This window comes from Larus michahellis, chromosome 5 (assembly GCF_964199755.1).
Source record: "Larus michahellis chromosome 5, bLarMic1.1, whole genome shotgun sequence".
NCBI classification, from domain to species: Eukaryota; Metazoa; Chordata; class Aves; order Charadriiformes; family Laridae; genus Larus; species Larus michahellis.
The window spans coordinates 38,775,222-38,802,583 of record NC_133900.1 but is presented as its reverse complement, the minus strand read 5'-3'; the positions used below and the strand labels follow the sequence as shown (position 1 = coordinate 38,802,583).

The following is a 27,362-nucleotide window of genomic DNA, read 5'->3' as shown; positions in this document are numbered from 1 at the left end:
AGCGACAGATCCAGACTTGTTAGTGCCATGAACATTTGTCTTGGCCACAACACACAACGTGTACACAAAGTGCTGCATCTACCCGTCTCATGCCTTCATGCTATACCCAGACCTGTGCAGAAAGTTCTGCCTCAGAAACGTTCAGAAACTGAGGTTAAATCGCGTGTCTTAGTAGAAAAACAAACCTAGCATTTTAAACACCAGGATTTCTGCTGTAAAGTCCTCCCTTTTGGCACTTTCCCAGAGTCACCTACACCCAGACTCCAGTTGCTCGAGATCTCCAGGACCAAAGCCAAGCATGTAACAGGAAGGAGAAAGTACAAACCTCATACCCAGTAAATGGGAACTTTATTAAACTACTGAGTTACTCCGAAATGTATAAATGTTCCATTAAATACGTTCAGTTTTCTTTTACACAGATTTATAGAAATTTATTTACATATTCCAAACACATTTAAATTATTTTTCAAGCTTGCTACCAATAAGGTTTTTTGTTGGTTTTTTTTTTTAAAAAAGGAATAAAGTCAATCATCCGCTCTTGCAGATGCGCATACATACACACAGATACAAATAAGAAGGGAGATGCTTTCGTATCTAACCCACAAGGGAGGCAGTATCCAAAAAGCTTATAGGGTTCCCAGCAAAAATTTGCCCTTGCCGAAAAGCGGGCTATATAAATTCTCCCTGTGGGACAGACTCAAACAAGAGGCCCTGTGCAATACTTTATGGTGTTTGGGTATAATGTCTGCATCAAGATTTGCTGGTACGTGGGAAGAGCTAAAGGCCCTTTGCCAAATTCAAAACACAAAGCTAGCTGTCCCTGATACTAGCCCATGAGAAGCACGCGAGCAATTAAATAGCTCATTCTCATTGCATTACGCTCTCCCAGCGTTGAGAGACAGAGCAGACAAACAGACCGACCGCTAGGAAGTCAATGCCACTTGTCCGAAGAGATTTTCCTTTTATTTTATTCTTAAATGAGGCTTCATTCGTAAGTGTATAAAAAGGCAACTCTTTAAATAAGATGCTTAGGAGAATAGCAATCAGTTTCCCCACCTACATACATTTCTCTTGGGAAGATGCACAGCATGCTGAACAAGTTTTCCCTCATTCTCTGTACCTTAATCTGAAAGGAGTTAAAATTTGTATCTGCAGGAAAAACCAGGTGGTTTTATTTTGTAAAAAGCTTATCAAATACTAGCTTAATTTATCCTTTAGAGTCTTTAAACGTTAAAAACCACATTTGAAGCGACCAAGGAAATCTACAAAAACATTGTCATGCGTAAGCTCTGTGTTTCATGCTAAATATTCATGTTGACAAGGAGAGGGAGAGGAGGAGGAGGAGGCAGGGAAACAACTTAATGGCTCAATCAGAGCCATTGCAACATTCAAGTAATTTCGTAGTAGATAAACCAGTGGAAACATGGAATGGTAAGAAAGTGCTCAGCACTACATCGCAGCCTTCAAGAGCTGAACTGCAAACATCCTTGATATGTATTCATAAATATATGGCACTTCTGTACGACCAAAAGCTGGCAAGTTTGCTTGTGACCGAAACAAGTGAGGAGTAGTCATCATCCCAATGGTTACTGATGGCCCTTCCAACAGGCATGGCCTCCAGCCGTGCTACTCGATGCAGCACTCGCTGTATCTACTTGTGCATGCAAGACAATGCTGCCACATTCTTGGAGAATAAGCCTCCTGCCCAGCAGAAAGCCTTCTCCAGACACACATACACATTCATAAAACATGCTAGAAATTCTTCAGTGAGTTTAAAGACAGCCACAAACAGCAAATGTCTCGTTTTACTAGTTTTTGGCCAGCAGTTCCCAGTCTGTCCAATTGCCAGCAACGGACTTCACAACAGGCAAAAAGAGTTCCTGAATCCAAGGAATTGGAAGTAACGGAAAGCACAATCACCAAAGTTTGTTTTCAGTACTGCTCCACAGGATTCACTTTGACATCAAAGAAGGAACCAACCAGCACAAAGGCTTGAGTCTTAGGAAGATTCTTATGTACACAAAAACTGGCCTTTATCCATGTTTTCTGTCACAAAGCATTCCATCTTGTAGTTCAACTTCTTAAAACTTTTTGGCTTTTGGTGACCTTCTGTATAACAAATATGCAAAGATTTGCTGTTACGCTTGCATTCCATCACAGTAGCTTCAAATACATTCAAATTCATAAAAAAGGATTTAGACCAGAGCACAACTACTTGCCCTTTTCCACAGTGCGCCGTACTTTAATGAGCACATGATGGTGCTTATCGGCAAGTTCCTGTTTTAAGGAATTTCACGGCACAGACATCCAGTGCTTGAACAAGTGTTCACATTCCCATATTTGAAAAAACCTCTCCCTTATTTCAGTAACGGCTTCAGTATTTTACCAATTGTGGTCCGGTTTGCATCTTTCAGTTTAAGTGAGGCCTTTTCTACTGTTTCCTGCTCCTTTGGTGCAGGCTCCACTTTAGTGCTGACAGCTTCTCCCTGCAGGATGCTTCTTCCAACCACTCTGGCACTATTTGCTCTCTTCAAGGTACTCACACTGTTCTCCTTTGGACCTGGATCATCAGAGGTCGCTGCTGGCTTCCCTTTAGGCAGCCTCTGGGACACAGACCTTGTGATGGTTGGAGGTCTGGAAGAGCTGGATAGATCCACTTTTGCACGCTTTGAAGAAGAAGCCACTGTATTCCTCGCAAAGTTTGGGACAGCGGATGGTGTTTTGGGAACACTGACTGTGGCAACCTTGGTGTCATCTGTAGGGGTCTGGGGTTTTACACTGGAGCGACACATCTTCATTTCGTCTGCCTTTGATTTGACATTACTCCTAACAGGTTTAGAGCTTGGCTTCTTGAGAGAGACTCTGTCCCTTTCAAAATGAGCACTGCTCGAGGTGACAGTGCCCCTTTGTAACTTTGGCTCTTCTACTGACATGCTATGCCTGTAAGGACTTCTTGGCAGCGTGTCTGTTGTGCCTCGGACAGAGCTGCGACGGGACAGCCGACTTTCCACTGTACTAGTTTCACGAAATGCCGGCTTGGCTTCTGGCTTTTTCACGCTGCTTGGTGCTCTGTTTGACCGAGAAATAGGCACCACTTTCCTCATACTTTCATTCTCAGAGGCGTTCAAAGTTCTTACAGGTCTGGAAGGAGCTGTGTGGCTAGGGCGAGTGCCACTGGATTTTGAGGAGCTTGGAGATCTATCTTTTAGAGAGTTTCTCTTTGGTCCTGGTGGGTCTTTATTTTTTACAGGCTTTTCTTTAGGAAGGGCATGCTTGCTATTGGCATCATCCTTATCATTTGCAGAAGTGTGAAGAGACAGATCCTTGGCAGAAGAAGAATTCAGGTTTGAGAAGAATGTTCTAGCCCTGTATTGACCATCATTTCCAGAAGAGCGTGCTTTGCCAGCCTCACTTCTTATGTCATTGCCTGCTGATTTAAAATCATTTCCCTCTTCAGAGTCCAATGTCAAAGAACAATCAGTCGTCGTATCTGACACATAGAACATCGGCCCCTCTTCCCTACTTCCCGAAACACTTGTATCCATAGACATGGGGCTGCTGGTGCTGGGCTCTGAAGCTTCACTCTTGCAACCCACTGCCTTGGCTTTATGGTCATGAGCCTCTCTGGAATTTCTGCAAGCTGGAGGCAGGTCATCATCGGCAGTGCTAAGGGAATGAAAGCTTAGATCATCTAAAGTCTCCAAGTCTGTTCCACCAGCATCCTCTAAATATATTAAAGGTGTATCCTCCACAGGCTTTGCTCCTTGAATATCAAACTTACGTAATCCTTTAACAAGTTCACGCTCCTCAATTGCAAGGGCCAGAGCATTTATATCTGTGGACTCCTCACAGGACACGTTGGAAGCGTGCATGTTGTAGTCAGTGCTTCTCTGTGAGTAACGGGCACCAGGACCTGTTGAGCCACTGAAATGACCGGGCTGAGCTGGAGGCACCTGCAGTAGGCCACCACTTTTCACTTTGGTTTCAGACTGTTGGTGTAAGTGCAAGGTATTTAAGTTGAGATCTCTCGTTTCTTTGGATTCAGTCCAGGCTACGTTGGGTCTTGCTTGTCGGGTGTTTGCACGGGGAAGGCTGTTAAACTTGTTTGGATCCTCATCTTTTGAGATTTCCAGGAAACTCTGCAACTCTCTGTCTGCAGTAATCCCCAGAGAAAGTCGGGAGCGTCTAGAATTCGGGTTTCTGTATGAAGGGCTTTGAGGTCTCTGCTGCAAGAAGGGAAGAAATTCTTCAAGTCCTTTTTTGGCCAACATCTCCACATCGTTTTCACTGCTGCTCCGCCCAAAGCTCCCAAGCTCTCCAGCTGCCCAGGATCGACGCTTCTCCTCCAGCTCCTTTCGCCTTTGCAGACTATGAAGTTCCTGGATCTCTCGTTCCCTATTTTCCTAAGGAGGAAAAGCATAAATACATGTCTCAGAGGACAGTGTCCTATGCATGAGAACAAGTCACCCTCCTTTATCTTTCCCATCTAAGTTAGCTCCTACTGATATTGCCCACCCCCAACATATACAACACAAAATCACCACGGTAACCACAGCCTGCAACCATTAACTGTATGAAGAGCGGTTCCCTGCATAACTAATGCTGGCGACACATCAGTCTGGTCAGCATAAAAACAATAAATGCACAAGTCCCTGCAGAGAGCAAGAACATGACCTATCAAGCCCAAGCAGATGTCAAGTCCAGCCAAAGAGTTTCTGCTATAGGATGGAGAGCTTCACGTCCCCACAAAGTTTAAAGTTGGCAGTTCTATCAGGTGCGCAAACCTCTACCTCATCATTACATTCATATTTTAAGACAAACTTGTCTGATGAGTACACAGTCAATGTGTTCCTTCCATCCTCCCTTACTACAATTGCAATTGTTCCTCAGCAAGTGCAGTTTCCATGGGGTGCTACTTACCTTTGACTCGAACATTACCAATTTGAAATTCTGCAAAAAGACATTAATTGTATATCAAAGCAAATAGAAAAGTTTACATAATGCCTCACAATCATTACTTAGACATCAACTAACACCACTCAAGGATCATCAATCAATGCCTCATTCCAATTTTGAATCTCGTATTCACTGTTGGCTTCCAAAACTGGCAACTATAGTACAGAAGTTGCCCAGGGCAGGCTAGAGATTTTGGCAGCTAGGCTGAGGGGTTTTGGTTCAGGAAGCCATAGAAAGAAGTAGTTTGTGTTTGAAAGACAACACAGTAACACCTTTTTACTGAAATCATTAGCAGTGGATTACTGCGAAAATCAACATTTTAACTGCCACTTCTAGGCTTCAGATTTAATCTAGCTGAACCTTCAGTTGAACTTTCCAGGTTATTTTCTGAAATGGAGAACCTGGTTTTCTAGAGCCAGTACAGCTCTAACAAAGGAAAGAAAGGGAGTCTAGTCTTGACAGAGGATTCAAAAGTTACATAATTTTCCAGCATGTTGTTAAATCTGTTCTGAGTAATGACGTGCTGTTTAAAAAAACCACACCTATGTTTGTCTGAAGCTCTGTCTAGTTTGATGTTTCCATTGTTGTGACAACAGAAGAGCTGCACAACTAGAAAAAGTCACCTGAAAGCTTTCAGTAAACAAAGGCCTAATGCTGAAGCTCTTTTTGATGAATGGGTTAATCTCCAGCTCTTAAAATGGATTTGAGACTACACTGGGCTGCGAAAGATAAGACGCATTAGAGACCTAAGAAACCTGAACAGCTAAGAAAAAAGAAAAAAAACTTGCATTTCAGGAAAAATGTCTGTGGCAGGAAGCTTTCTTTCACAGGTATGGAATTACAGAATGAATTACTGCCAAATGCTAAAGCTCAACTTTAAATATCCCATTGTAAAGAGAAATGGTTAAAAATAATTGTAGATATTATTATAATATTCCATATTAGACACAGAACATGTTAACATCACCCAAAACATGTTTCAGGAGATTTTATTCAAATGAAAAACATTTTAAGCACACGTAGGCTTGTTAAAAAATTGCAAAACATGTTTAAACATTTAAAATATGTGCACATGGCCATTATGGTATGAGCCATCTTTTCAGACTGCTGGTTGTGCTGTCCACACATCACATTCATTTGTCAGAACTGCAATCTTTATTCTGACTTGTTCTGTTAATTTTGTAGGGACCGAGGTTAATCCCCACAAAATATCTAGTAAGCAAATCTCCTCAATATTTCCAAATAAGAGACTAATTTGTAATTTTTTGAGTGTAACTACTTACTACAGAGAGAGGAAGGAAGATCCCCATTGGACCTTGAAGTAATAGCGATCTAATAACTACTTGTAATGAATTAAATTCCCACCCCCAAATAATTGAACATATATGAAGTCACCTCTCACTAAAATGTCTGCAATAGTTACCACCATTTGGTTTTATAAATTTGTATAATGTTCACGCACATGCATAACTACATGATCTCTTGGGTGGTAAAGGGCAGGTAAACTAATGGTACAACAGGTATGTTAGCTGTACATCCTGTCAGCTAACAAGATCGTTCTCTCTTTTCTGAATTCAAGCTCTTATACAAAGGGCTGTCAAACGCAGATTGCATAAGGCAGAAAAATAAAGAAATGTGTGGATCCATCTAATTCATGCTATTTATAGAGGCCTAAAAAAATATTTGTAACAATAGGCAGACTTTGCTGAACGAAAACTGTAACCAATGCCAATACTGCTCCTTCATCTTAGTATACTTCTTGAATTCCTTGGGACCAGTTCAGGGTACTTAGCAAATAAATGGTCACACTGGGGATGAGGTATCTTTGTAGTGTAGGCCTGTTTAATTTCTTGAGTTTTCACCCACAAAAAGCATTTGAAAGAACAAAGTAGAAGACACAGTCCTTACTTTACTTTGCAAAGTGTGTCTAGTCATGTAAAGAAGAGCAGTGGAGAGCCTGAGCTAGTGCTGATTCAGGCTGGTATGTCCATGTAACGTGGTGCCACATCTCAAGGCCTTTCCAGTGATCGAACGTTACCAGTCAAGGGCCTGAACAGTGAGCACTAGTAAGGAAGTCTGTGCAGTCTGTTTCACTGCTCAGCCTAGCAATCACCAACCTCCTCACCAAAACAGAAGGAAGGAGCCCATTTAGAAGCAGGTCAATAGGCTATCCTGGCGTAGCATCTCAACGGTCTAGTCAGCCTGCAGCAGAAGATGCAGGGCAGCGGGACTGCACATAGGGCTAGGCAGAGTGACCATTTCCCACCTGGCTTCTGGAAAGGAATGCCTACAAGAGGGAAGTCTGCTGTAACCATTTGAGCAAATATATCAAATACCACAAGAGGTAAAATGTCCCTTAAGCAGAAAAAACAATTTAATTCATGGGAGCCAATATCTGTTTCCAGTGAGCGAGAATGTCATTCAGTGCTCTTACCTTAACAGCCTTGTCAAATCTTATGCAGAAATCCCTAAATATCTGGAAACATTCATCCAACTTCATAGTTTCTTTGTCTTCACAGAAAAAGTCAATGAGAGCATTTCCCTCCTTTTGTAATTCTCGTTTCTGGTGTTCAAGCTCCTTTAGATGTCTTATAGCAAACTGTAGCAAAACACATACATGGCATCAACCGGACAGAAAAATAAAAGTCACAAAAGGTTATGTACGTAATGGGAACTTAGGAAATTCAAGTTTCAACCTAGGAGCCATTACAGAGCCCAGGACAGTGACAGACCACTTTGGAGCCCCTTGAAAGCTCTACATGCCTTATTTTCCCATTTTCCCTGACACTTTCAACTAAGGATAAATGGATTAATTCCTCCTCCCTACTTTCATGGATATACGTCACAGAATGAACTCCTTCCTAAGTTGAACCTAGACCACAATAAAAAAGGTTTTCATGCCAGAAAGGTAAGGAAATGCAGGAAATATGTATATTTTAGGACATCCAGAAAACATGCCCATAAAGTAGCACTTTGAATCATAAGTGCAGAGCCAGACAGACAGGATTGGAGTAGATTAGTGGATTTCTCAGGAGGAAGAGAATAAGGCAGTAGTTAGACTTCGAGCAGCAGAACTGCTTAAAACACATTCAGCAGTTGCCCCTGTCTCCCCTATCTGCATCACCAGCCATTCACTCCCATCCTTGCACAATCATAGATCTGAGACCACATGTGGCAAAAAGTAACCCAGGGAGAAAAGTTAATTTTCAGACAAATCTGTTCTCTGACACTAACTCGTAGAATCATAGAATCATTTTGGTTGGAAGAGACCTTTAAGATCATCAAGTCCAACTGTTAACCCAGCACTGCCAAGTTACCACTAAACCATGTCCCTCAGCAATACACTACACATCTTTTAAATAGCTTCACGGATGGCGGTTCAACCACTTTCCTGGGCCCCATGATCACCTAAGTTCTTTTGATACTGCAGCACCGGGGTGGGAATAGGCAGCTGGAGGCACTGGTGACCATTTAAGCTAACCCTGCTGCCACAAAGTTACTTGGTAAATTATGCCAGTAGGGTAGGATCAAATCTTACTTGCTAATCTTTTTTTTTTTTTTTTTTTTTTTTTTTAAAAACAGAGCCCAATAAAAAGCATACATAAAAAATTAGTTCCTCCCACATATTTCACTAATTTATTCATGAGGATGAGATAACGAAAGCTGACTTTTAAATCAGCTTGGTTATCACTTGTGATTTAGAAACAAAAACCGGAAGTGTTTATGTAAGGTATGCATTTGTAAAATGATTTTTTTTCCCAACATTTCTTTTGGAATGTGGCCTAAACAAGGTTGTAGTGTTACATAAAACCAGCTATTAAATTAAAAAAAAATCCCAAACGTGTCAGAACATAACATTAAAGAGTCTGGGTGCAATGGATAAAAGCCAGTAATTCAGAGTGAATGAGGACAAATATTTCAATCTTAACCCGCCCCTTTCTTCATCAACTTCTCATCTCCTGAAAAACTGCAGGGACTATTAACTACATTTGCAAGTTGAAAATCAGGGCGGGTTAAGTTCCAGATCAACACCTGCTTTCTTGCTTTTAATAATTATCTATAGTGTGAAACATAAAAATCATTTAATTGAAGTATAATACGTATTTCTCCAGGCATCACCACGTACTCGGAAAATATCAAGAACTCTGCTTCAAAGTTAGGTGCTATGCACATTCATGTCTATAAAGTCACTGCAGTACTAAAAAAGAAAAGGAGAACCCACCCAGAAGTAATGGTATGACTCAGAATAATACACTCTGTGCTAAGGGTAAATTAGTAGAGAAAACAGTTCCTTAACCTTCCAGCTTCTAACAATACCTCTTCAGTCACCCAACAATCAGGATTCGTATGCATAGCACAACCTCAGCTAAAACTGACATGCTCCAGTATCACATTAACATGCAGATACTATATTTTGGGCAGCTGTGAAGCACAAAACCAGAGACCAATCCAAATTGTCTTATAGTTTAACTACTGATCTTCATCAGTCATTTACAGGCATTAAACATGCTTGCCTAACAAGCCCCAGGCAATGTACACTCAATATCCCTCCCTGTAAAAATACAGTCCTTCCAACACTCTTCCTTGACAAGCAGCATGCAGTTGGAACATCTTTGTACAACTGACAGGGTAGACATATTAAAACAACGCTTCTGTTTATTACAAGTCCACACAAATTACATTGAGCTGAGGCATGCTCCTGTATTTAGGCGACAGTAACACACTAACACAGATATCCTACAAACCTGGAGAAAGCTTTCCATCTGGTGAAAGAGTTTTGGGTCACGCCGAATGCTGTCTTTAACGGATCTTGCCTTGAAAGACAGTGAGTGGAGCTCTGTTTCTATATTATCAATGGATAACCTAAAAATAGCACATACAAAGAACATTTACTGAGGGGGAAGGAGTCACCCAAAGGTTGTCCATAATATGCTTCAAAAATGGATGTGTAACATGAGGTGCAACCTGGCTATCAAACAAGACCTGCCTATCCAGGAAATCTTTCCAGAGCAGACACTGAAAGTTAGGAGAGAGATAAGCACATTTTTTCTTATTTACAACCTGAAAAGATTCCCACGAGGTGTGGTTTCACAATTAATTCCAGCCAGTCCTACCCAACCTTACCACGAAAACGGGTAATGCTGCCCTGCCTCTGACCAGGTGTTCCTTTTCTCTCCCTGGTGCCTGTGCTAGCACTCATTTTCTAGATGGCCAGCCATATCTGTGTACTGAAAATTAACCTAGGAAAAGGAAGAACCCAATCTGCTTCCCGGTGGATCATTTGCTTGGTACAGCTGATTACATGACTGTTTGAGTGCAATAGCTGGCACAAAAAGGGGGTCACAAGGGATCATCAGCCAGGACTACCCATTTTGGCAGTAGCATTTGGCACCGTGAAATTGCATGTTACTTTCTTCCAAGCACTCACAGCAATGCAGTCTACAGAGTCTCAACCCAGTGGTTATAAGATTTCATCCTTCTACCACATACCAGCAGCAGAGCTGCTCCTGTGGAGAGGTAATTCAGAAACTGAAGACAACAGGAAAGAGCTCAGATCAGATGTAATCTAAGCTTTATCCTGGGAGACCTACGTTCCATACAATGGGAGCTCCCACCCAAACCTCTCAATGACTTTGAGGGTAAATGAATGCTTCTAAATCTATGGGATCTCCTTCACAAGAGAACTGAGCTTTGCCTAGGAACTGAAGCACTACATTTTCCAACATGATAAATATTTGTCAGTGCACACACGAATTACTATTTTTATAATTTGTGCTGTTTTTCCTCTGCTTCCTTCATCTGCAAAGGTTAGTTCCCTGTTCTGGGCAGATCATGGGTGTTTTTGCAAACAAGAAAAGCAGTAGAAGATACAGGATATATTTTTCTGCCTGTGAAGGAGGAAGAGGATAGCCAACAAGTAAAGAAGGTAAGACAATAAAAAATAAAGAACATAATGGTAGCTGTTTTAATGTGCTCTAATTGTGAGGATTTATGAGCAACTTGTACATGACAGTTGTCTCTAAAAAAGATATTCCTCGTGCCCAATGGTGAGACATGTATTTCATTTTGTTTCGTTTTCCTGTACAGAGTGCATTCCCTGAATAGATTTCAGCATGAGTTACAAAAAAAGATTTTCAGCATTAACAACTGTGATCAAAGAACAAAGCGGTTATAAAAAAATATCACCAGGTTTGTGATTCTGCCTGTTCCCCTGCTGTTTGCCAGGGGGGCTTGGATGCCGAGGGAAGCTACATTCCCCAGCAGGCCACATGGCAGACCGCCAAGAAGGTGTGTGGGTTGGATGGCACAGAGCCACACAGGTGGTCCCTCAAAAAATTTCTGATTAACTCCATGGCCACTCCTTTCCTCAGAATATTTCAGAGTCCTCTGCAAACATTACTTAACCCTGCATCAGATCTAAGAGACTGATCCATTTTACAGCTGGTAAAAGGATGTAAATACATTGCCCAAAGCTCAAGAGTAAGGAAGTAGCAAAACTGAATAGAACTGCAGCATTGCTAGCTTCCAGTTTTGGGCTTTAGATCACAGTCTCGCAAAAGCAAGTACAGTTATCAAGGTACAAATCAGGTTCAGTTTAAAATTATGCAGCTAGACACTTTAAGATGAAAACAATACGGAGCCCTAAACCATTCAGATTTTCCATTCAAGACAGAAATGGAGAAGCAAGCAAAATATTAAAAAGCATCTAACAGAAGCCAGGGCCAGTACCTGTACCTGGTACCAGATTTGGAGAAGTACTGTATCCTGCTCAGACACAGATGAAAATTGGTTTAAGGAAAAACAGTAACATGCTTTAGTTCAATCTCTTAAAAGTAACATACATACACATGTATTTGACAGAGACAAAACAACCAAAAACCTGTGGCGATCACGTAATAAAAAAAACCTGATACCTGAAGGCACATTGCAGGCATACTTCTGCTAGCAAATGGAAATGAAGCCCTCAAAGCTATAGTAAACATTTGTAAAGATCTCAGTTTTTGTGCCAAGACTTCTCTGAATAAGCCTCACTGCTTCACAAATAAGAAAATTCCACCTCACAGTCTAACCATAAGTTCTCTCTCTTCTTTTTGACTTACCTGGCAGCATCATGAACATCCCTAATTTTTTCTGAAAAGTTGAGAAGAGCAGCATCTTTCTTTTGGGCTTCCTGAAACAAACAGAACAAAACCAAAACACACACAATCCATTAACATTCCACCACCATGCCAAAGTCCCTAAGTCCAACAGTTCTAAAGCCTCTGGGAGGGCACTTAAAGGTTTCTCTCCTGCCCTGTTTTTCTTCCCGTTCAGTCCTAACACAATTGAGCGGAGGACACTCCTCAATGAAATGCAGGTATCAGGATTGGAAACTTTAAACAGCAGCTTCAGTTTTGCAATTCACAATAATAGCTGCTTCTGGCAGTGAACACATATGTATTAATAGGGAATGTCAGGGAAAGAACAATTTACTGATGTCCATTGTTTGAGCAGATACGATGTTTCCTGCACAAACATCAATTAATACCCCATTGTTAGCTGACTGGAAATGTTAAGCCAGTTTGTACAGAGATAACCAAAGTCACATATGGAACCATTGAAATTCTCTCCCTCCTAAAATCAAGAAGTCTGAAAGGAAGAAAAAAGTAACTTCAAAAAAAGTCTGCAGCAGCTTTAAAAATACATGTCAGTCACTGAGGGAGAAAAAAACCCCAACCTCTACCAAAAACACTACTCAAAAGATTCAAGGGGAAGACTGAAAGAATATTTATCAAAATAAGTCACTGCCACAGTTTAAGAATTCAGGATGATAAGAAAAAAGCTACAATGAAGAAGTTAGATGAAGGCAAGCTTTTACATAATATAAAAAACTTAAGTTTTCCGTGCATTTCTGGATAGGATGAACAGACATAGGTAAACTCGTGAATTCTGTGGCAGCAGAAGAAAGGTGAAGATTAGGATCAAAGCTGTAAAATAGCTACTTCTTCTGAGGTCCATGGCCCCTTCTATATCTATGGCTCTACATGTGTAGCAGTTGCTTATATCAGCAAAACAGTTTTTCTATACCAGAGCAACAAAATGCAGCAGACTCATCCCAGGTTTGTTTGCTTTTGTGTCCGCCAGCTTAAGCAGCGACGACAGTTTAAATCCAACAGCATTGCCAGCATAACCTCCCTAAAAAGAAATGAGGCATGACATCAATGGACTGCAATACTAACAAGGAAGTTTGGTCAATCAGCCATCTCCACTTTGTATGTCACTTACCGCATTCATAATATTCCCAGCCTGAAGGACCAAGTGCAATATGGAATGCAGTTCCTCACAAGTCATTAACTCTGTAAGGAACAAGAAAATTTCTGTCTAATAATCTTTTATTTAGAAATATACACAGCCAGTTACCAAACTCCTCTTCATCTCAAGCTTTTAAAGGTGAAAATTTTTATTTTAACAGGAAAATACAACAATCTGAAAGGGTTGTGGGAAACAAATGGTACTATGTAATTCAAATTCACAAGCATAGTTGACAACCTCAAGTATATGTTCAGACTTTAGCTTCTCTTGCGTAGTTTTTGCAAGGCACCCCCAGCAGCTAACAAAACATTTTGGGCCTACCCTGCAACGTGCAAAGTATCTCAGCAAGCGGTTAAGTACCCTCACCACCTACTAATTCCAGTGCGAGGTAAGCGTTCTGCACCCTGCAGGATCCGTTTGCCATCTGCCAGGATTGGGTTTTTGAACAATTATTCTTTTTTTGGCAGACTTAGCCATAAGGCCTGAAAAGATAACAGGCAATGTTTAAATTTTCCTTGCTTATCCCACTCCCACTATGAATCATCATTTTATTTTTGTATGATCACCAACTCAGAGCAGCATTTATTTTACTTCAGTTACATCAAAGATGATTTAGCACAAAGTTATATTCAGTGAGATGCAGAGTCAAATGGAATAAAACTGCCTTTTTTCCATCACAGAAGCTTGTTTTGTACATATTTCCATTTTTTGCAAAATGCACAGTAGTGCTTTATCTGAATTAATACACCTTTTCACCCAGCCACATATGAACACAAAACAATACATGTGCTTAAGAGTCACCAGAGGGACTGCCTTAGAAATAAGATACAGAAATTCGGAACAGTAAAGAGTTAATAAATTAGCATCACACAAGTCACACAGCAATCCACACAACTCCAAATTTGCAAGTGTCCATATGGAAAGAAAAATAACATGAGCTGGTTTTAATGTAAGGTACTACATTTTACACTGAAGAGCATAATAAAAGGTGGAATCAATTTGATTGCAGTGTAAATACTTTTAAAAACTATTTTGCTTGGAAGTGCACATTCTATAATTTACCCTGCATTTATCTGCTCAACACAATACACTAATCTATCATTTTGGAAGCAGACAGCCCTGTATCTTTGATTTCAGTATTAGCAGACTGAAAACATTGAACTAATTAAATAACCTTTAATCTAACAAGCTATAGGTGAGGAAGCAAGGAAGAAGAAAGAGGAGAGAATACAAAAGAGAATACCAAATTTCATAAGGCCAAGAGGAGAAGGCAACTTTTAAAGATTTTGCATAGTAAGAGCCTGTTCAGCATCACTATGAGATACACCCACTTGCAGGCTAGATGACAATCCGTCAGGCTATTTAGACCATCCTAACCCTTAGTGATTATCAGCGTTAGTAAGTAAATATTCCCTCATCTTAATTACAAGGAAAGAAACATAGGAGATAGGAACAGAAAAGTAGACGTAACTCCTAAACAACTTCAGGCTATCAACAAACCCTGAAGTGAAAAGACCAAATGGAGAAGAGCACATGACACAAGTGGACTGAAAACAGGGACGCTCAGTCTGATTTGCATGACTGGCCTGATGCAGGAGCTGGAGACCAAAGAGTCTCCTCTGGAGGGAATGCATTCATCAATTCACAGATGTCCTGGGTGAAGGACATGAAGGACAACAGGGCGCGGCTGCTTTTATGCATAACATATTCCTTCACATACATCTGTTGCTCAAAACACAAAGAACAATGGTTTGAAAGAGATTCCAATAAAAGGCCGAACTCAAACCTCAGCCTAAGCTAAGGCACATTTTTCTGAGTCAAGGAGGACTGGTGAGAAAAAACACACCAGGTTTTTCTCCCTTCCCTTTCACTAAAAATGACTATCCTAAGCACTGGGGCTCACAGTTGAATATTTTTACTACTGTGCCTTTTTATACCACTAGAAGCAGTCTAAACAGTACTCTAGTAGTCTGTCAAAATTCTACCAGCATGAAATAGGAATTTCATATTGAGGAACAGGACAAATAGGCACTCAAGGCATTTGTAAAGGTCAGCAATTCATGTTTAACTGAAATCAGTAAATTAACTATTTTCCTGCAGAGTAGAAGACACCAGATTATCTTACAAATAACCAGCTGCAGCATTTCAAAACTTGTGAAATGTAGAGAAACACAGAGAACAAAAACAGAAAGCAAGGAAATTGCAATAGTATTAAGGCTCTTCAATAAAGATTTTAGCCCATCAATACTGCCACCTCAAAAGGCAACAGCACACAGAGAAATTTGGAAACTATTCAGTGATTTTCTCTATGGATCTCTGAAAGAGTGAGCAGAGAGCTCTAAGAACTGCATTCAGGGAGACAGAGATACATGAATGAGCAAACTGTACTCAAAAGACAATTTATCCTCATTTGGCCACGGACACCTTTGCTTCTGTCAGTTTCAGATACACTGCTTGTAGGCTTTGGTCATGAACTTATTGCTAACGTCTCCAAAGTCTCCAGATTTCTGATTTTGGAAGAAAAGATTCATTCGACACACCTTGATGGCATTTGTCAGAGGGGAGTTAGCTGCCTTTTAATAGCTAAGGTACCTGAAATTCAAGCTCTAGTCTTCATAATGCAGACTAATTAACATGGTAACAAAAACAAGAGTACTATGCATGTCCCAACATGCTTAATTACCTTTTGTTGCCCGTCTTATAATTTTCATGTCATCCTGTAGAGAAGCACAGGAGGGTGAGAACTCCCTCTCTAACACCATGGCTTCAATCCTAAGAGCATAGCTGGAGCACACAAACAAACAGGTTTAGAATTGACAGCCAAAAGAGAACACTTATCATGAACAGAATAAACCTACTATCTCCTTACTTTGGCACCTGGATTAGTAAATACATGAAGGAATCAGCTTGAGACAGTTTTGATACATCTCCATCAAAGGCTTTTAATTTCTTTACCTAGAAAAGAGAAAAAAAACACTAGCAAAGAATTTTATCAAAGATCAAGATTAACTTGACTTTGGAAGGAAACACCTTGAAAAACAGTAAATTTAACAGGAATCATTAGAGAGTCCACTCGGTGACTGACTGAATGGCTTCACTGTCCAAGCTCCTGTAACTTGCACGCACCCCAATCACAAAATAATAAAGCCAGTAACATCACTCTTCTCCCAAAAAACTAGCTACACAGTCCAGCAGAAAAAATACAATGCCATCATTCTGATTGATGATTCTGATTTCTGATCAGTGATTGCTGATTTCCAATTCATCGTTCTGATTTCTGATCAATTTCATAGTGATGCTGTCATCACTATGTTTAGGACACTGCTGCTCCAGTTTCCCCAGGAGAATGTTCTCTTTTCTCTCTGACTGGTGCATTTGCTATTCTCTAGCTGTTTGACCAGAAAAGCACTGCTTAAGTGATGATCTGAAAAACGATCCTTGACTCCTCCACATCTGGGATATATATTTGGGCATAGCTGAAAGTTAACTGTGTTCAGCATTTCCAGCATAGGACTGCCTAGATCTCTTTGGCACAATGCAGTTAAGGTTTAAGTTATGGGGCTTTTTTTCCTGATGCTTGCTTCAACCATTTTCTCTAAAATTCTCTTAAGGGGTAAACTTCATACTCTTGAGTTTGTATTTTTTTTTTCCATCCATACAAAATATTTTAAAGATAAATGCAATCTTGCATTTTAAGTTTTTTTGTTGTCAGTACTTTGAGAACACCATTTACATGCAAAGGAAATATCACTGCATTAATTTTGCCGATCTTCCTTCCCAGCTCCACCAAAATCCATATATTTGCATGATCTGGAAGCCACTGATCTGCCCACATACTTACTATTTGTTTATATAGAAGAACTGGAAAATACATGCACATATGTTTAAGTGTAACTGGAATTTCTTCCACATCTTCCAACACAGCAACTGTGTCCAAAAGCAGAGCTCACTCTCAGTTACACTATTTCTTCATTCAACTAACAGGTTCACACCCAGTATCAGTTGTATGTTTCCACTGATTTACACACCAGTCCATCATCCTTCCTTTTTATAACATTACACTAAAAACCCATTCATGACCAGATTTACAGAGATGGTCTTCAGATTTAGAAAGCATACTAAACTATCCTGGAGAGAGGCACACTACCATCAGGGCACCAACAATTATAAGGTTGCCATGATTTAGCAAGAAATCCACAGGATTTTTAAAGCATCAGGCTCCAAATTAATCACTTAAGTTATTTTTTTGCTTTCACTGTAAAAAAAGTGACTGATTTGTAGCAGAAGACAAAATACACTATGCTAAATCAGGGATTTAAAATAAATTCTGGACTAGCAGAAGAAAAGGATTCCTTTAACAGCTTGTTCTGCTTTATTCCCATTCTTTTTCCATGTCATAAAAAAATAGAAGCGTTGAGAGCACATTAAGAACGAGTAAACAAAAATTACAAATTAAAACCAGAATAGAAAAAACTTCATTTTCAAAATAAAAAAATAAAAAAACCCCAAACCAACAAAGACTTATGACCAAGAAAGAGAATTCTAGTCAAAGAGCAATTTTTACTCAGGCTAGCTAACTCCATTTCCTAACAGCCCCCCACCCCTTTAACTCAAGACATTCAGACAAAAGCTCCTTCTAAAGATAAACAGCATACCTATTTTTTTGAGGCCTGAGAAAACCCCTAATTTACAGAGTCATTCAAGAAGTCTGCCAACAAAAAACAGGAAAGACCAGACTTGACATTCCTGATATTTCTAAGGTGTTAAATAAGCAAGAAACAAAACCAAAATAAACACTTTTTCCTGCATCATGAAGTGGGGAGTAGGAGACATCTACTATCTCATGTTAGTCTTTGCAAGAGTTCTTTAACCTAGCTTCCAAAAAATAGTGGTCTGCAACCAAAAGAACAAAAATTGCAAATTCTCAAATTGCAAAACCTCATTTTAGTATGTTGCAAATACCAAAGTTTGCCTGAAAAGGATACAGGCATTCAGATTTGGGGTGGGGGGATGGGGAGAAAAAAAAAGAAAAGCAGCCCACCAAAAAATTCACTCCAAATCACCACAATCGAGATCATATAAACCAGAGGCAATTACAGGAAGTTGCAATTATAAGATTTAATAGCACAAAAAGTGAACAACAAGAGATCTTGAAATGCTCACAGGAATATTAACTTATTCATGCTACCTGTACTACATTTAAATATACTTTTGACAGTAAGTAGCAGCCAATGTTATCTATGTGGAATGTTAGTTTTACAGACACTGGAAGAAGTCCTCTTTCTACCCTGTTATATTAGGAAAAATGCCTGGAGTGGTACAAGGGAATAAATCCTAGAATTCATCTGAGAAGGAACTCTCCTATACATGCACAACAGAAGACATTGACAAGGTTGCCTTCTGATGGGTAGGATGGGATGTGAATGTCACACTGCAAAAAGCCTTGGGCAGTAGTCAACCTAAAAGACAGTCTGTGTAATAAGCCTTAAAACAAAGATGTGCTCACCACCTGGTTACACTTTTTCCAGCCCACATCAGCCATCTTAACCCCCACTGTCTTTGCCTTAGGTGTCCAAAACTACCTTTATATAAAGCAGCAAAGCAGCTCACCTGACAAGCCCAAAACCCAAGCAAGGTGAAGGATAGTGACCCATTCCACAAGCAGACAAAACAGAAACACAACAGAATTATAAATTCCTTTTCATCCTGAAATTCAGCACAGCATAGCCTGGTTCTCCATACGTGTGTAAGTTTTTGACACAGGAGACTAGATCCTCTGTTAACTTGGTCTTAAAACAGTAAATAGTCTGGGGAATAGCTAACATTAGGGTAACAATTTCTTTTGTGTTCCTTCTTTATTACAAATTTCATAATTGAAAAAGACTAATTGTCTCACCATGAAGCAGGAAAAAACAAAAAAAAGGTTAATTTGACTTAATTGACACTACCTATCAAATAAAAAAAACAGCTCCTGAACCCCAAAGTTAAAATTTACTGAAACACATTTTTGGATGTCTGCCCCTACATGTTCCAAGGGAGGCTCCTCAAAAGCCCATGGTATTGGCCTCTTCACTCTGCGGCCATTCTGTCCAAGTCCTTCCAAAGAGAACTGAGATTCTCTGATGGCTCCTAGAAGTGGTGGTCAAATTCAAATATCAAATGCTGCCAGGAACTGCAAAGAAGCTATGGGGATTGACAACAATTTTCACTATTAATCATGTTAACAGGTATAGCAGATAGGTTTATAACTAGTCTGAGAACACAAAAGAACTAAAAAACTGTGTTTTATTTTAAAATCACAATGAATACCTCTATCAGTTCTGGCCTGGACCTCCTCCCTTCAGGCACAACAAAATCTTTTCCACAACAGTATGCAGCCACGTACCAAGATATGGCATGTAATGCATACATGCAAGAGAGCATAATTACGTTGTATACCCAGTTCTGTATTACTCAAATTGGGCGCAGAGCTACTAATTTAATTTTTCATTATATTTGTATATGGAATATGTATTTGCACTGTCCATGCATGCCCATGCACACTAAATCAGATTTTAGATACAGAAGGTTCTCACATATGTAATTTGCTTCATTTTAAAAACAGTTATGAAAGACAAAGCCTGATCTTTGGTTTGATTTGTGAACAATTTGAGTAGATCTGCCTATTGCAAGTACCTCATTATTCCTCACAGACAGGAAAGCTACTGCATTCCTGCCACTCAAGTTTTCAGTCATTTTGAGCTACCAGTAGCACTTATTTATAACTAGTGGGATTTTACTTTATGGCTTAAACAAGGTATGTTGCACTCTTATGCAGGATCTTTGAAGAACAGGGTAAACAGTACACCATTCATCCTCAAATATGCTTGTAACAAAGTATTTCCCCACATTCCGATCAAGTAAGTCAAATCTTCCCCACAAATATTCACAAATAAATAAGTAAAGCCAAGTGCAATAGTCCAGAGCATTAAATATTTCCTCTGGTTTTTTTGGGGGGTTTTTTTTTGGTTTTTTTGTTGGGTTTGGTTGTTTTTTTGTTTTTTTTTTTAATATTTCCATACCATTGCAAACATTCAGGGCAGTAAAGAAAAACAGAGCTAAAAAATACCAAAACTCCAAAAGGCATCACACTGGAATCCAACTACAAGGGCACGTGGGAAAGCAGCTCATCTATTAGGTGGGGAGGTGCCATTGGGCACATGCCTGGGCAGCACCAAACCTCTATCAGCAAATGATACAAAGAAAAGAAGAAAAACCTGCAGCTATCATCAGCGGCAAAAAAGGAAGCAGGAGATGAAAGCTATGAAGGATGGTCAGCCATATACAGCACTCACTGAGGAAGGGAAGGGGCAGTTAACTACACAAACATGGTTTGAAAAGGGTAGAGCTGACAGACAGAAACAATTCCAGTAAAGCAGGTGACAGATGACTAGGGTTTTAAAACAGAGTGTAGGAGCAAAGGACAGGCTCGAGACATTATAAAGGAAGTTAAGACATTGTGTTGATAACATGGGTGTGCATGTGTGTAGGTGAGCTGATCAGCAGTATGATATGCTCTCTTCTGTATATATTTAAAGTACAAATTCTGGCTATTCTAGCTTGTTAAACACTGGACTCTCTAAACTTTTACCAGTCTGGACCTGCTGAAGAGTGCAATGACACGCACATAAAAGCAGCTAAAAGTTTCTCCTTTGCTTTGCTCAGGATGCCAGTAAATGACAGCTGTCAGCCATTTTAACAGGATATTGTTAATAAACAGCTAGAAATTCTTTTAGAAGTGACATAGCAGGCCATTGCTTCAGTCAAGACAAAGGCTTCATGGAAAAAACCATGAGCTGCAAAAGGGATGAAGCAGAGGAGATTCCAAATAGGCACTTCTTCCTCTTACAAAACTGCTAACCACAGTAAGGTACACACAGCAGGACTTCTAACAAGGCTTATACAAAATCATTACTCATTAATGTATTGAGAATTTTTATACCTTTTCTTGGTCTTTTTTTTTTTAGCCACTGTGTGATGGCTTGGCTGGTGCCACACCCACAGCCCTGAACAAAAGATTGCTTGCAGCAAGCTCTAGGTTTGCGAGCTTCATGAACTTGTCAAGTTTTTCAAATTAAACATTTGAAAATACCCAAATGTTTTCAGTTTGACAAAAGACTTCACGGCAGTGCCAATATTTCAATAATGGTCTTACTCAGTTTGACAAAAAAATTCAGCAAAGAGACAGTATTTGCCGTTTATACACAAAAGTCCCAACAGCTTTCACAGCTGTTGAGATTTTTCATAGAAAACAGCTAGAAAATGACTGCTACTGACACCTATTTCTGTATGTAGACAGAGTTGCTACAATACTGCAAAAAGAAAGAATAGTTTTAAAGAAAACAGATGTTAAATGTATTTGTTAGCCCGAGTACTTTCCCTCCATTGTTAAAAAGCTGTTCTATCTCAAAGACGCTGGAACATCCATCAGGTGCCTGAGATAATATGGACTGAAATGATGTAAAATATGTCACATACGTCAAACTAGTGACCAGGGAACATTCAGGTCATGTGACTATATATCACAATGCTTCTAGATAAGATAAGATTGGAGTATAAAGCCAGTGTTTATTCACACTAGATAAACCGTAAAAGTTGTTGGTAAAAAAGAAGAAACGTGACGGTCCAGAGTTGCACTTCCTATAGCTATGACCAGGAACAGTGTTCCTCTCTCCCTCCTTTCACTTTTACAGACTAAGGGTTTATGGCACCATGTAAAAAAAAGAAGTACAAGACATTTCCAAATACAGCTATTGCGGTGGAGCACATGCCTGGCAGGGGATACTTGGCTCTCATTCCAACCTGCAAGACAAGTGTGCTACTAGGAAATGTGACTGTAGAGAGCTGAGCTGCTGAAAAGAGTATACAAAGGGGAACTGCAGAAGCCCACCCATGTTTACACCAAGATAGTTAGCGCTGATAACAGAATAACAACTAACCTTTTAGGATGTGACTGCTTAAATCTCTGCTCAGAGTAATTCTCAACCCCTACAACAACAAAGCAGGTTCTTCAGGAGAATGGGAAGTATCTAAGGGTAATCCCAGGCAACTCTTGCTGAGGATGGGTGCAACATTCTGCAGGGACAGGCTATTATCATGACAGCTTGCCAAAGCTATCTCATGTGACATGACCGCCAGATTAAAAAGAAATTAAGGACAATTAAACAGAATAGGGAACAGCAGAACAAATAACACCACTTCATCTGATAGCTTTTGTGATTTTGGATTATTTGTATGTGAGGAGGGACTGTATTGTTCCAATGGCTTCCCCTTAGCAAACAGTGAAGCAGTATTCCAGGAGAAGGGTATTCAGACTAGGTGGACCATAAACTAACAAAAAAGGTGGAGACATACAAGGAGAACAGTGAACATATATTTAGGGAGAAAAATGTGCTGAGAAAGATGAGCAATAAAAGCTCTGAGACTCCTAAAGAGAACAAATTTTTCAACTGACTACACTAAAATTTTAGGAGCCACAATAGTAAACAAGTTATTAGGTCCACTCGTTCTTTGAAAACTTGAAGCATGAGGACATGAAGGCACTGAAACATTTTTCCATACCAGCAGAAGCATCAGTCCCTCGCACTCAGGATCTTCCATCCGTCCTGTGCCCCCACCACAGCTCTTGTTGTGGTACTTCCCAGGAAGCAGGGGAACCTCCCAAGAAGTGAAACAATTACGGGGAGAATAACAAAGGGAAAGGGGTCCTTCCTTTTCCTGATGGTGAGCAATGAGATCTCCAAAGCGTGGAACTAATTAAATACATACAAACACCTGCACACTGAGAACAAGCCTCTTTCCAGCTTTCCCTTGGGAATAGCAACAAATCTAACATCTAATGCCCCTGAATTTCTAATACTCCTCTGGACCATAAAGTCTCCCCTATTAATTTCTCAAGCGCCTCCTTAAAAGCACTTCTTAAGTGCTCTGGACCCACTATCTTGAGGTGCAGGCCTGTTGTCAAATAATCTACTAGGAGATAAATATACCTCTTCACTCTTAGCAGCACCTACAGGATATCTAAAGCCTCTGGCTGAGTATTGCCGACAATCTCCTGCAGATGCAGAAACCATGCACCACCTACCAACAGTTAGCAGAAGGGCACATTTTCACTACTGTCATGCACCAAAAGATAAAATTCAACAACTTACATTACAATTCTAGCTGAATTACAACATTTATATCACATAGGAGTATACTACTTCAAAGATTCTCTACTTGTGGTAAAATAACAACCAAGATCTAAACCAGAAAGAGAAAAAGAAGAAAAAATACCCTTCTTTCAGTCTAATCTGTTGAATATATACAAAGTTAAGTTAACTAGGAGTCACTTTAACTTAGTGCTTCACTGTTCTCCTCTGTCTGACTCTTTCAGAGGAAGGAGATAAATTCTGTTTAAATACAGGAATATGTACTGAAGTTGAAACAAAGACAGAACGAGGAATAGTTTTGAGCTCCCAAAACTAGCCACCTCTTTCACACTAATTACATTTCAACTTGTTGATATCCCCCAACTCTAAGAAACACATTAATCAACTATAATAATGTAACACAGTTCTTACAAAATTCCCTACAAAAGCAGACCACTTTAGGGTTATATATTTGATAGCAAAATAATACAATGTGTTTTGCTGTTGACTAGATCTGAGATTTGCTGCTGCACAGAGGAAACAGAGTGCTTTGACAGTATGACCTTGAAGTGGTAAAGCATGTGAGTTGAGGTTGATCTATATGTGGACATTAACCAGCAATTTCCCAAGTTTCAGCCATGGCTTTGATGTGAAGCACTCAAGCAATTCTAATGCTAATTTTGTCAAGTTTGTGGTATACATTTCTCTCAAGTACATACAAATGGGTCAGTGCAAATACATGAGCAGACAAGGAACTGTGCATCATTAAGCAGGGCTCCCAGGTCAGCCAATGAAGCCTCACTCCTTTAATCATGTGAATGGACTTGAAAGTTTAAGAGCAGGAGGGGAGAAAGCAACACTTGCATGTTGGTCATATGGTGAGCACAGGGACATTGCAGAAGGTGCTGCTGGTAATTCTGTGCCTTTCAATATGTCTCCTTTGGAGCACTAAACCATGTTAGCAAATTCTATAGGTGCTGCACAGCAGAGCAGCCTTTCTGCCCTGTTGGAACCCAACGACCCAGGCCCAAGAGCAGGCAGATCCCAGATGCACCAAGCAGGTAGCAAACAAGAAGGGAGAAGAAACAGTAGCATAAGGCTACAAATATCCAACTCACAGGCAATGCAACGGGAAAGCATGAGGCAGGTGCCAAAGAAGTGAACCTTAATTTGTTTGCATTAGGATATACTTTGATTCTGAGTTTTCTGAACCCCAGAGCAGAGTTTTCTACACTGCACGCAGCAGGGTTCCAGGTCTTGGTAAAATGTTTATGGGACAAAAGGGACATCACAATGGACATTAGAGAAACAAAAATACCTTATCACTTCTTTCATTAAGAAGCACCTTAAAAGTAGGTGAAATTACGTGATGTGAAGGGAACAACTATACTACCACCTGAACACCACAGGTCAAATGAAGATTAAACCTTTGCATTTGATGGTTTCCTATCCCCTGACCTCAGGAAAACTTTGGGATTCCTCGTTTGCAAACCTTCATGTTGGAATCCCAGGCAGTAGTACTCTATAAAACAATAAGTTACATGTCAAACCATTTTTTACCTCCTCTGCCTCTGGTAATAATTTAAGAAATTCATGCAGCAGTTCAGAACCATAGGGCTCACTTCTTCCATGATAAATATCTTCAATGATGGATTCAGCAGACCTTGAAAAAACAATTGAGCATACACATTTCTAACACTTGCAGGGTGAATAGTCACACAAATTGAAAAAAATAAACCAAACATGCTTGGGCTACTCAAAGGAATTATAATGAGGGTATGTATCAGTGTTCACAGCAGCACCGTTCTAACACCACTTTCAGTGATGCCTTTACTAAAGGGCAACATTATCAGTGAATAAAGACAGCACTGAATCAGCTTGCTCTTAGAAAAAAAATCCTCACCTCACCCCTTTCTACTAATTCTTTATAAAAAGACAGTCAGACAACAGCTTTCATGCAGTATTACATGATACACAAGGGTTTCCCTTAACTATATCTGAAAAGTCACTTCAAATGATTTAACAGTAGCAAACTCTGAATGTTTAGTGCTAAGTCATAATGGCACTCAAAACTAAACATATTAGAAAACAAATTAGGAAATGTAGTTACTTATGACAAACTTGTATGGAAATGTAAACTACACAAGGAACAGAGCATAATATACACCACATTTGATGAGAACTACAAGGAATTTCACACATCTGTAGCTTGCACTAGCTGCATGGAAAAATCAAATCTTACTTTTTGAATTGTTTGAGAAATATCCCAATGTTCATGCTTCTTTTTGCATCCAAAATGGAAACCTGAAACAGAAAACAAGAGAGATTAATCTACTAATACCTGAGAAAATAGCATGTAACGAATGTAGATACCATTCCTTAAATTGCTACAGATACTTGTTTGCAGTTGCTACCAAATCATGAACCAATTGAATATAGAGTCACTTCTTATCAACAAAGATCATATATTACAGAGCTAGTTTTTACCAAGGCAATACACAGCACACCCACCACACCTTTTTTCAAGTGAAACAAAAAAAGCCATACCAATTTATAGAAGGAAGGAATCAAGATTTCATTACAAAGTAAAAGCATTCTTCTTGCTTATTTCATAACCCTGCATCTGCAAACTGTTGCTTATCAAGTAATACATTGTATCACATTTGGAGGCCCGCCCCCCCCCCCGGGTTAGGGAGCACCACACTTCAAAACCCACATATTTCAGGGGTTTTGTAACAAATGTGAGGATGGACTTTCCAAGCAGAGGTCAGTCTGCACTACTGATGTCATTTACCGAACTAACAGCCAGGCTGATCCACTGAAAGATATGAAAGTCAATCTTGAATCAAAACCTGAGACAGATAATGCTCAAATCTTTTTGCTTTATCTAGAAGCAAACAGAAACCCATAATAAAATAACAGTCTTCCCCCGCTTTATATTTTAAAATTGATTTGCTGTATCATCTTACATGTACAATTCTGGAGATTAAGCAGAGAAAAAAAAACCCAAACACTTTTTCCACTAATTAATTTCAAAAAATTTTTGAAATAAAAGCGTTAATTCTTTTTATATTAGTTTTTCTCCCTGTAACTGCATACACCTTCAAATCTGAGATGTTTGAGCTATTTTAACAAATCATGTTCTTAAGGTTAAAATTTTACCACAGCTATTTTGGTGATAACAGCTACAAAAGTCATGAGATTTACAAGGACAAGAGAGTTGTTCACGTTAACAGTGCCACCCGACTGCTACAATAAAACAGCTTAGTACACACAGATGTTCAAGACTGCTGTTGGACTCACACAATGTTTGAGGTTTTCACAATTGGAAAGGTGTCTTGACCTCTGTGACAGCACACAAATTAGAAATACATATATAAATGCAACGTTGGCATTGTCACGAAATTGAATTAGCCTGCAGTCAGCTGGTGACAGTGAAAATACAGGTATGATTAATGTGCTATCCTCAACATACACCTGGGAGACAGCCTCCTCATCTGCGGAAAAGAGTGAATCAAATTAATAAGTTTTCTGAAATTTTGGAATTTTCTCTCTTCTGAAACCAGCAAAGACTGGAAAACACAGGAAATATCATCGTTATTAGTTTTAATTAGATGATTGCTAGCCTGAAGCCCTTCAGTTTTAACATATGCAAAGATAAGAGGACAGATTGTGGTTTATTCTCCTGTTATCTTGGGAGTTGAGAGGCCCCTAACAGATCATTAAGGGAAAGCCCCTTAGCATAGGACAGGTTCAACTATCTCTCCCCCTGCAGTATCTAATCTTTTTCAAATGTTTTACTGCAGGGACCTCTCAATGACCTCTCAAAACTGCAGCTCCAGTCTCCAATTGCTTTGCTCACTCCTAATTCTCTGATTTCTCTGTACTAGTTTAAGCCTATAAGCTTTGCCATCATGATTTGACTTTTGGTTTGCTGTTTTTTGG

General features: G+C 39.7%; 1 protein-coding gene across 2 annotated transcripts in view; it reads right to left on the bottom strand.

Moving 5' to 3' along the window:
- Positions 1 to 950: 950 nt before the first annotated feature.
- Positions 951 to 27,362, bottom strand: part of FHDC1 (FH2 domain containing 1) — a 37,011-nt gene continuing 10,599 nt past the window's right edge. For both annotated transcript variants that reach the window (XM_074589681.1, XM_074589682.1), the window contains exons 3-12: positions 25,660 to 25,721; positions 24,978 to 25,080; positions 16,118 to 16,203; positions 15,932 to 16,032; positions 13,222 to 13,292; positions 13,024 to 13,131; positions 12,057 to 12,127; positions 9,702 to 9,819; positions 7,391 to 7,555; positions 951 to 4,403 (exon numbers count right to left, since the gene is read on the bottom strand). In XM_074589681.1, the coding sequence (XP_074445782.1) occupies positions 2,358 to 4,403; positions 7,391 to 7,555; positions 9,702 to 9,819; positions 12,057 to 12,127; positions 13,024 to 13,131; positions 13,222 to 13,292; positions 15,932 to 16,032; positions 16,118 to 16,203; positions 24,978 to 25,080; positions 25,660 to 25,721 (2,931 nt within the window). In that variant the 3' untranslated portion in view covers positions 951 to 2,357. The remainder of the gene's footprint in view (positions 4,404 to 7,390; positions 7,556 to 9,701; positions 9,820 to 12,056; positions 12,128 to 13,023; positions 13,132 to 13,221; positions 13,293 to 15,931; positions 16,033 to 16,117; positions 16,204 to 24,977; positions 25,081 to 25,659; positions 25,722 to 27,362) is intronic.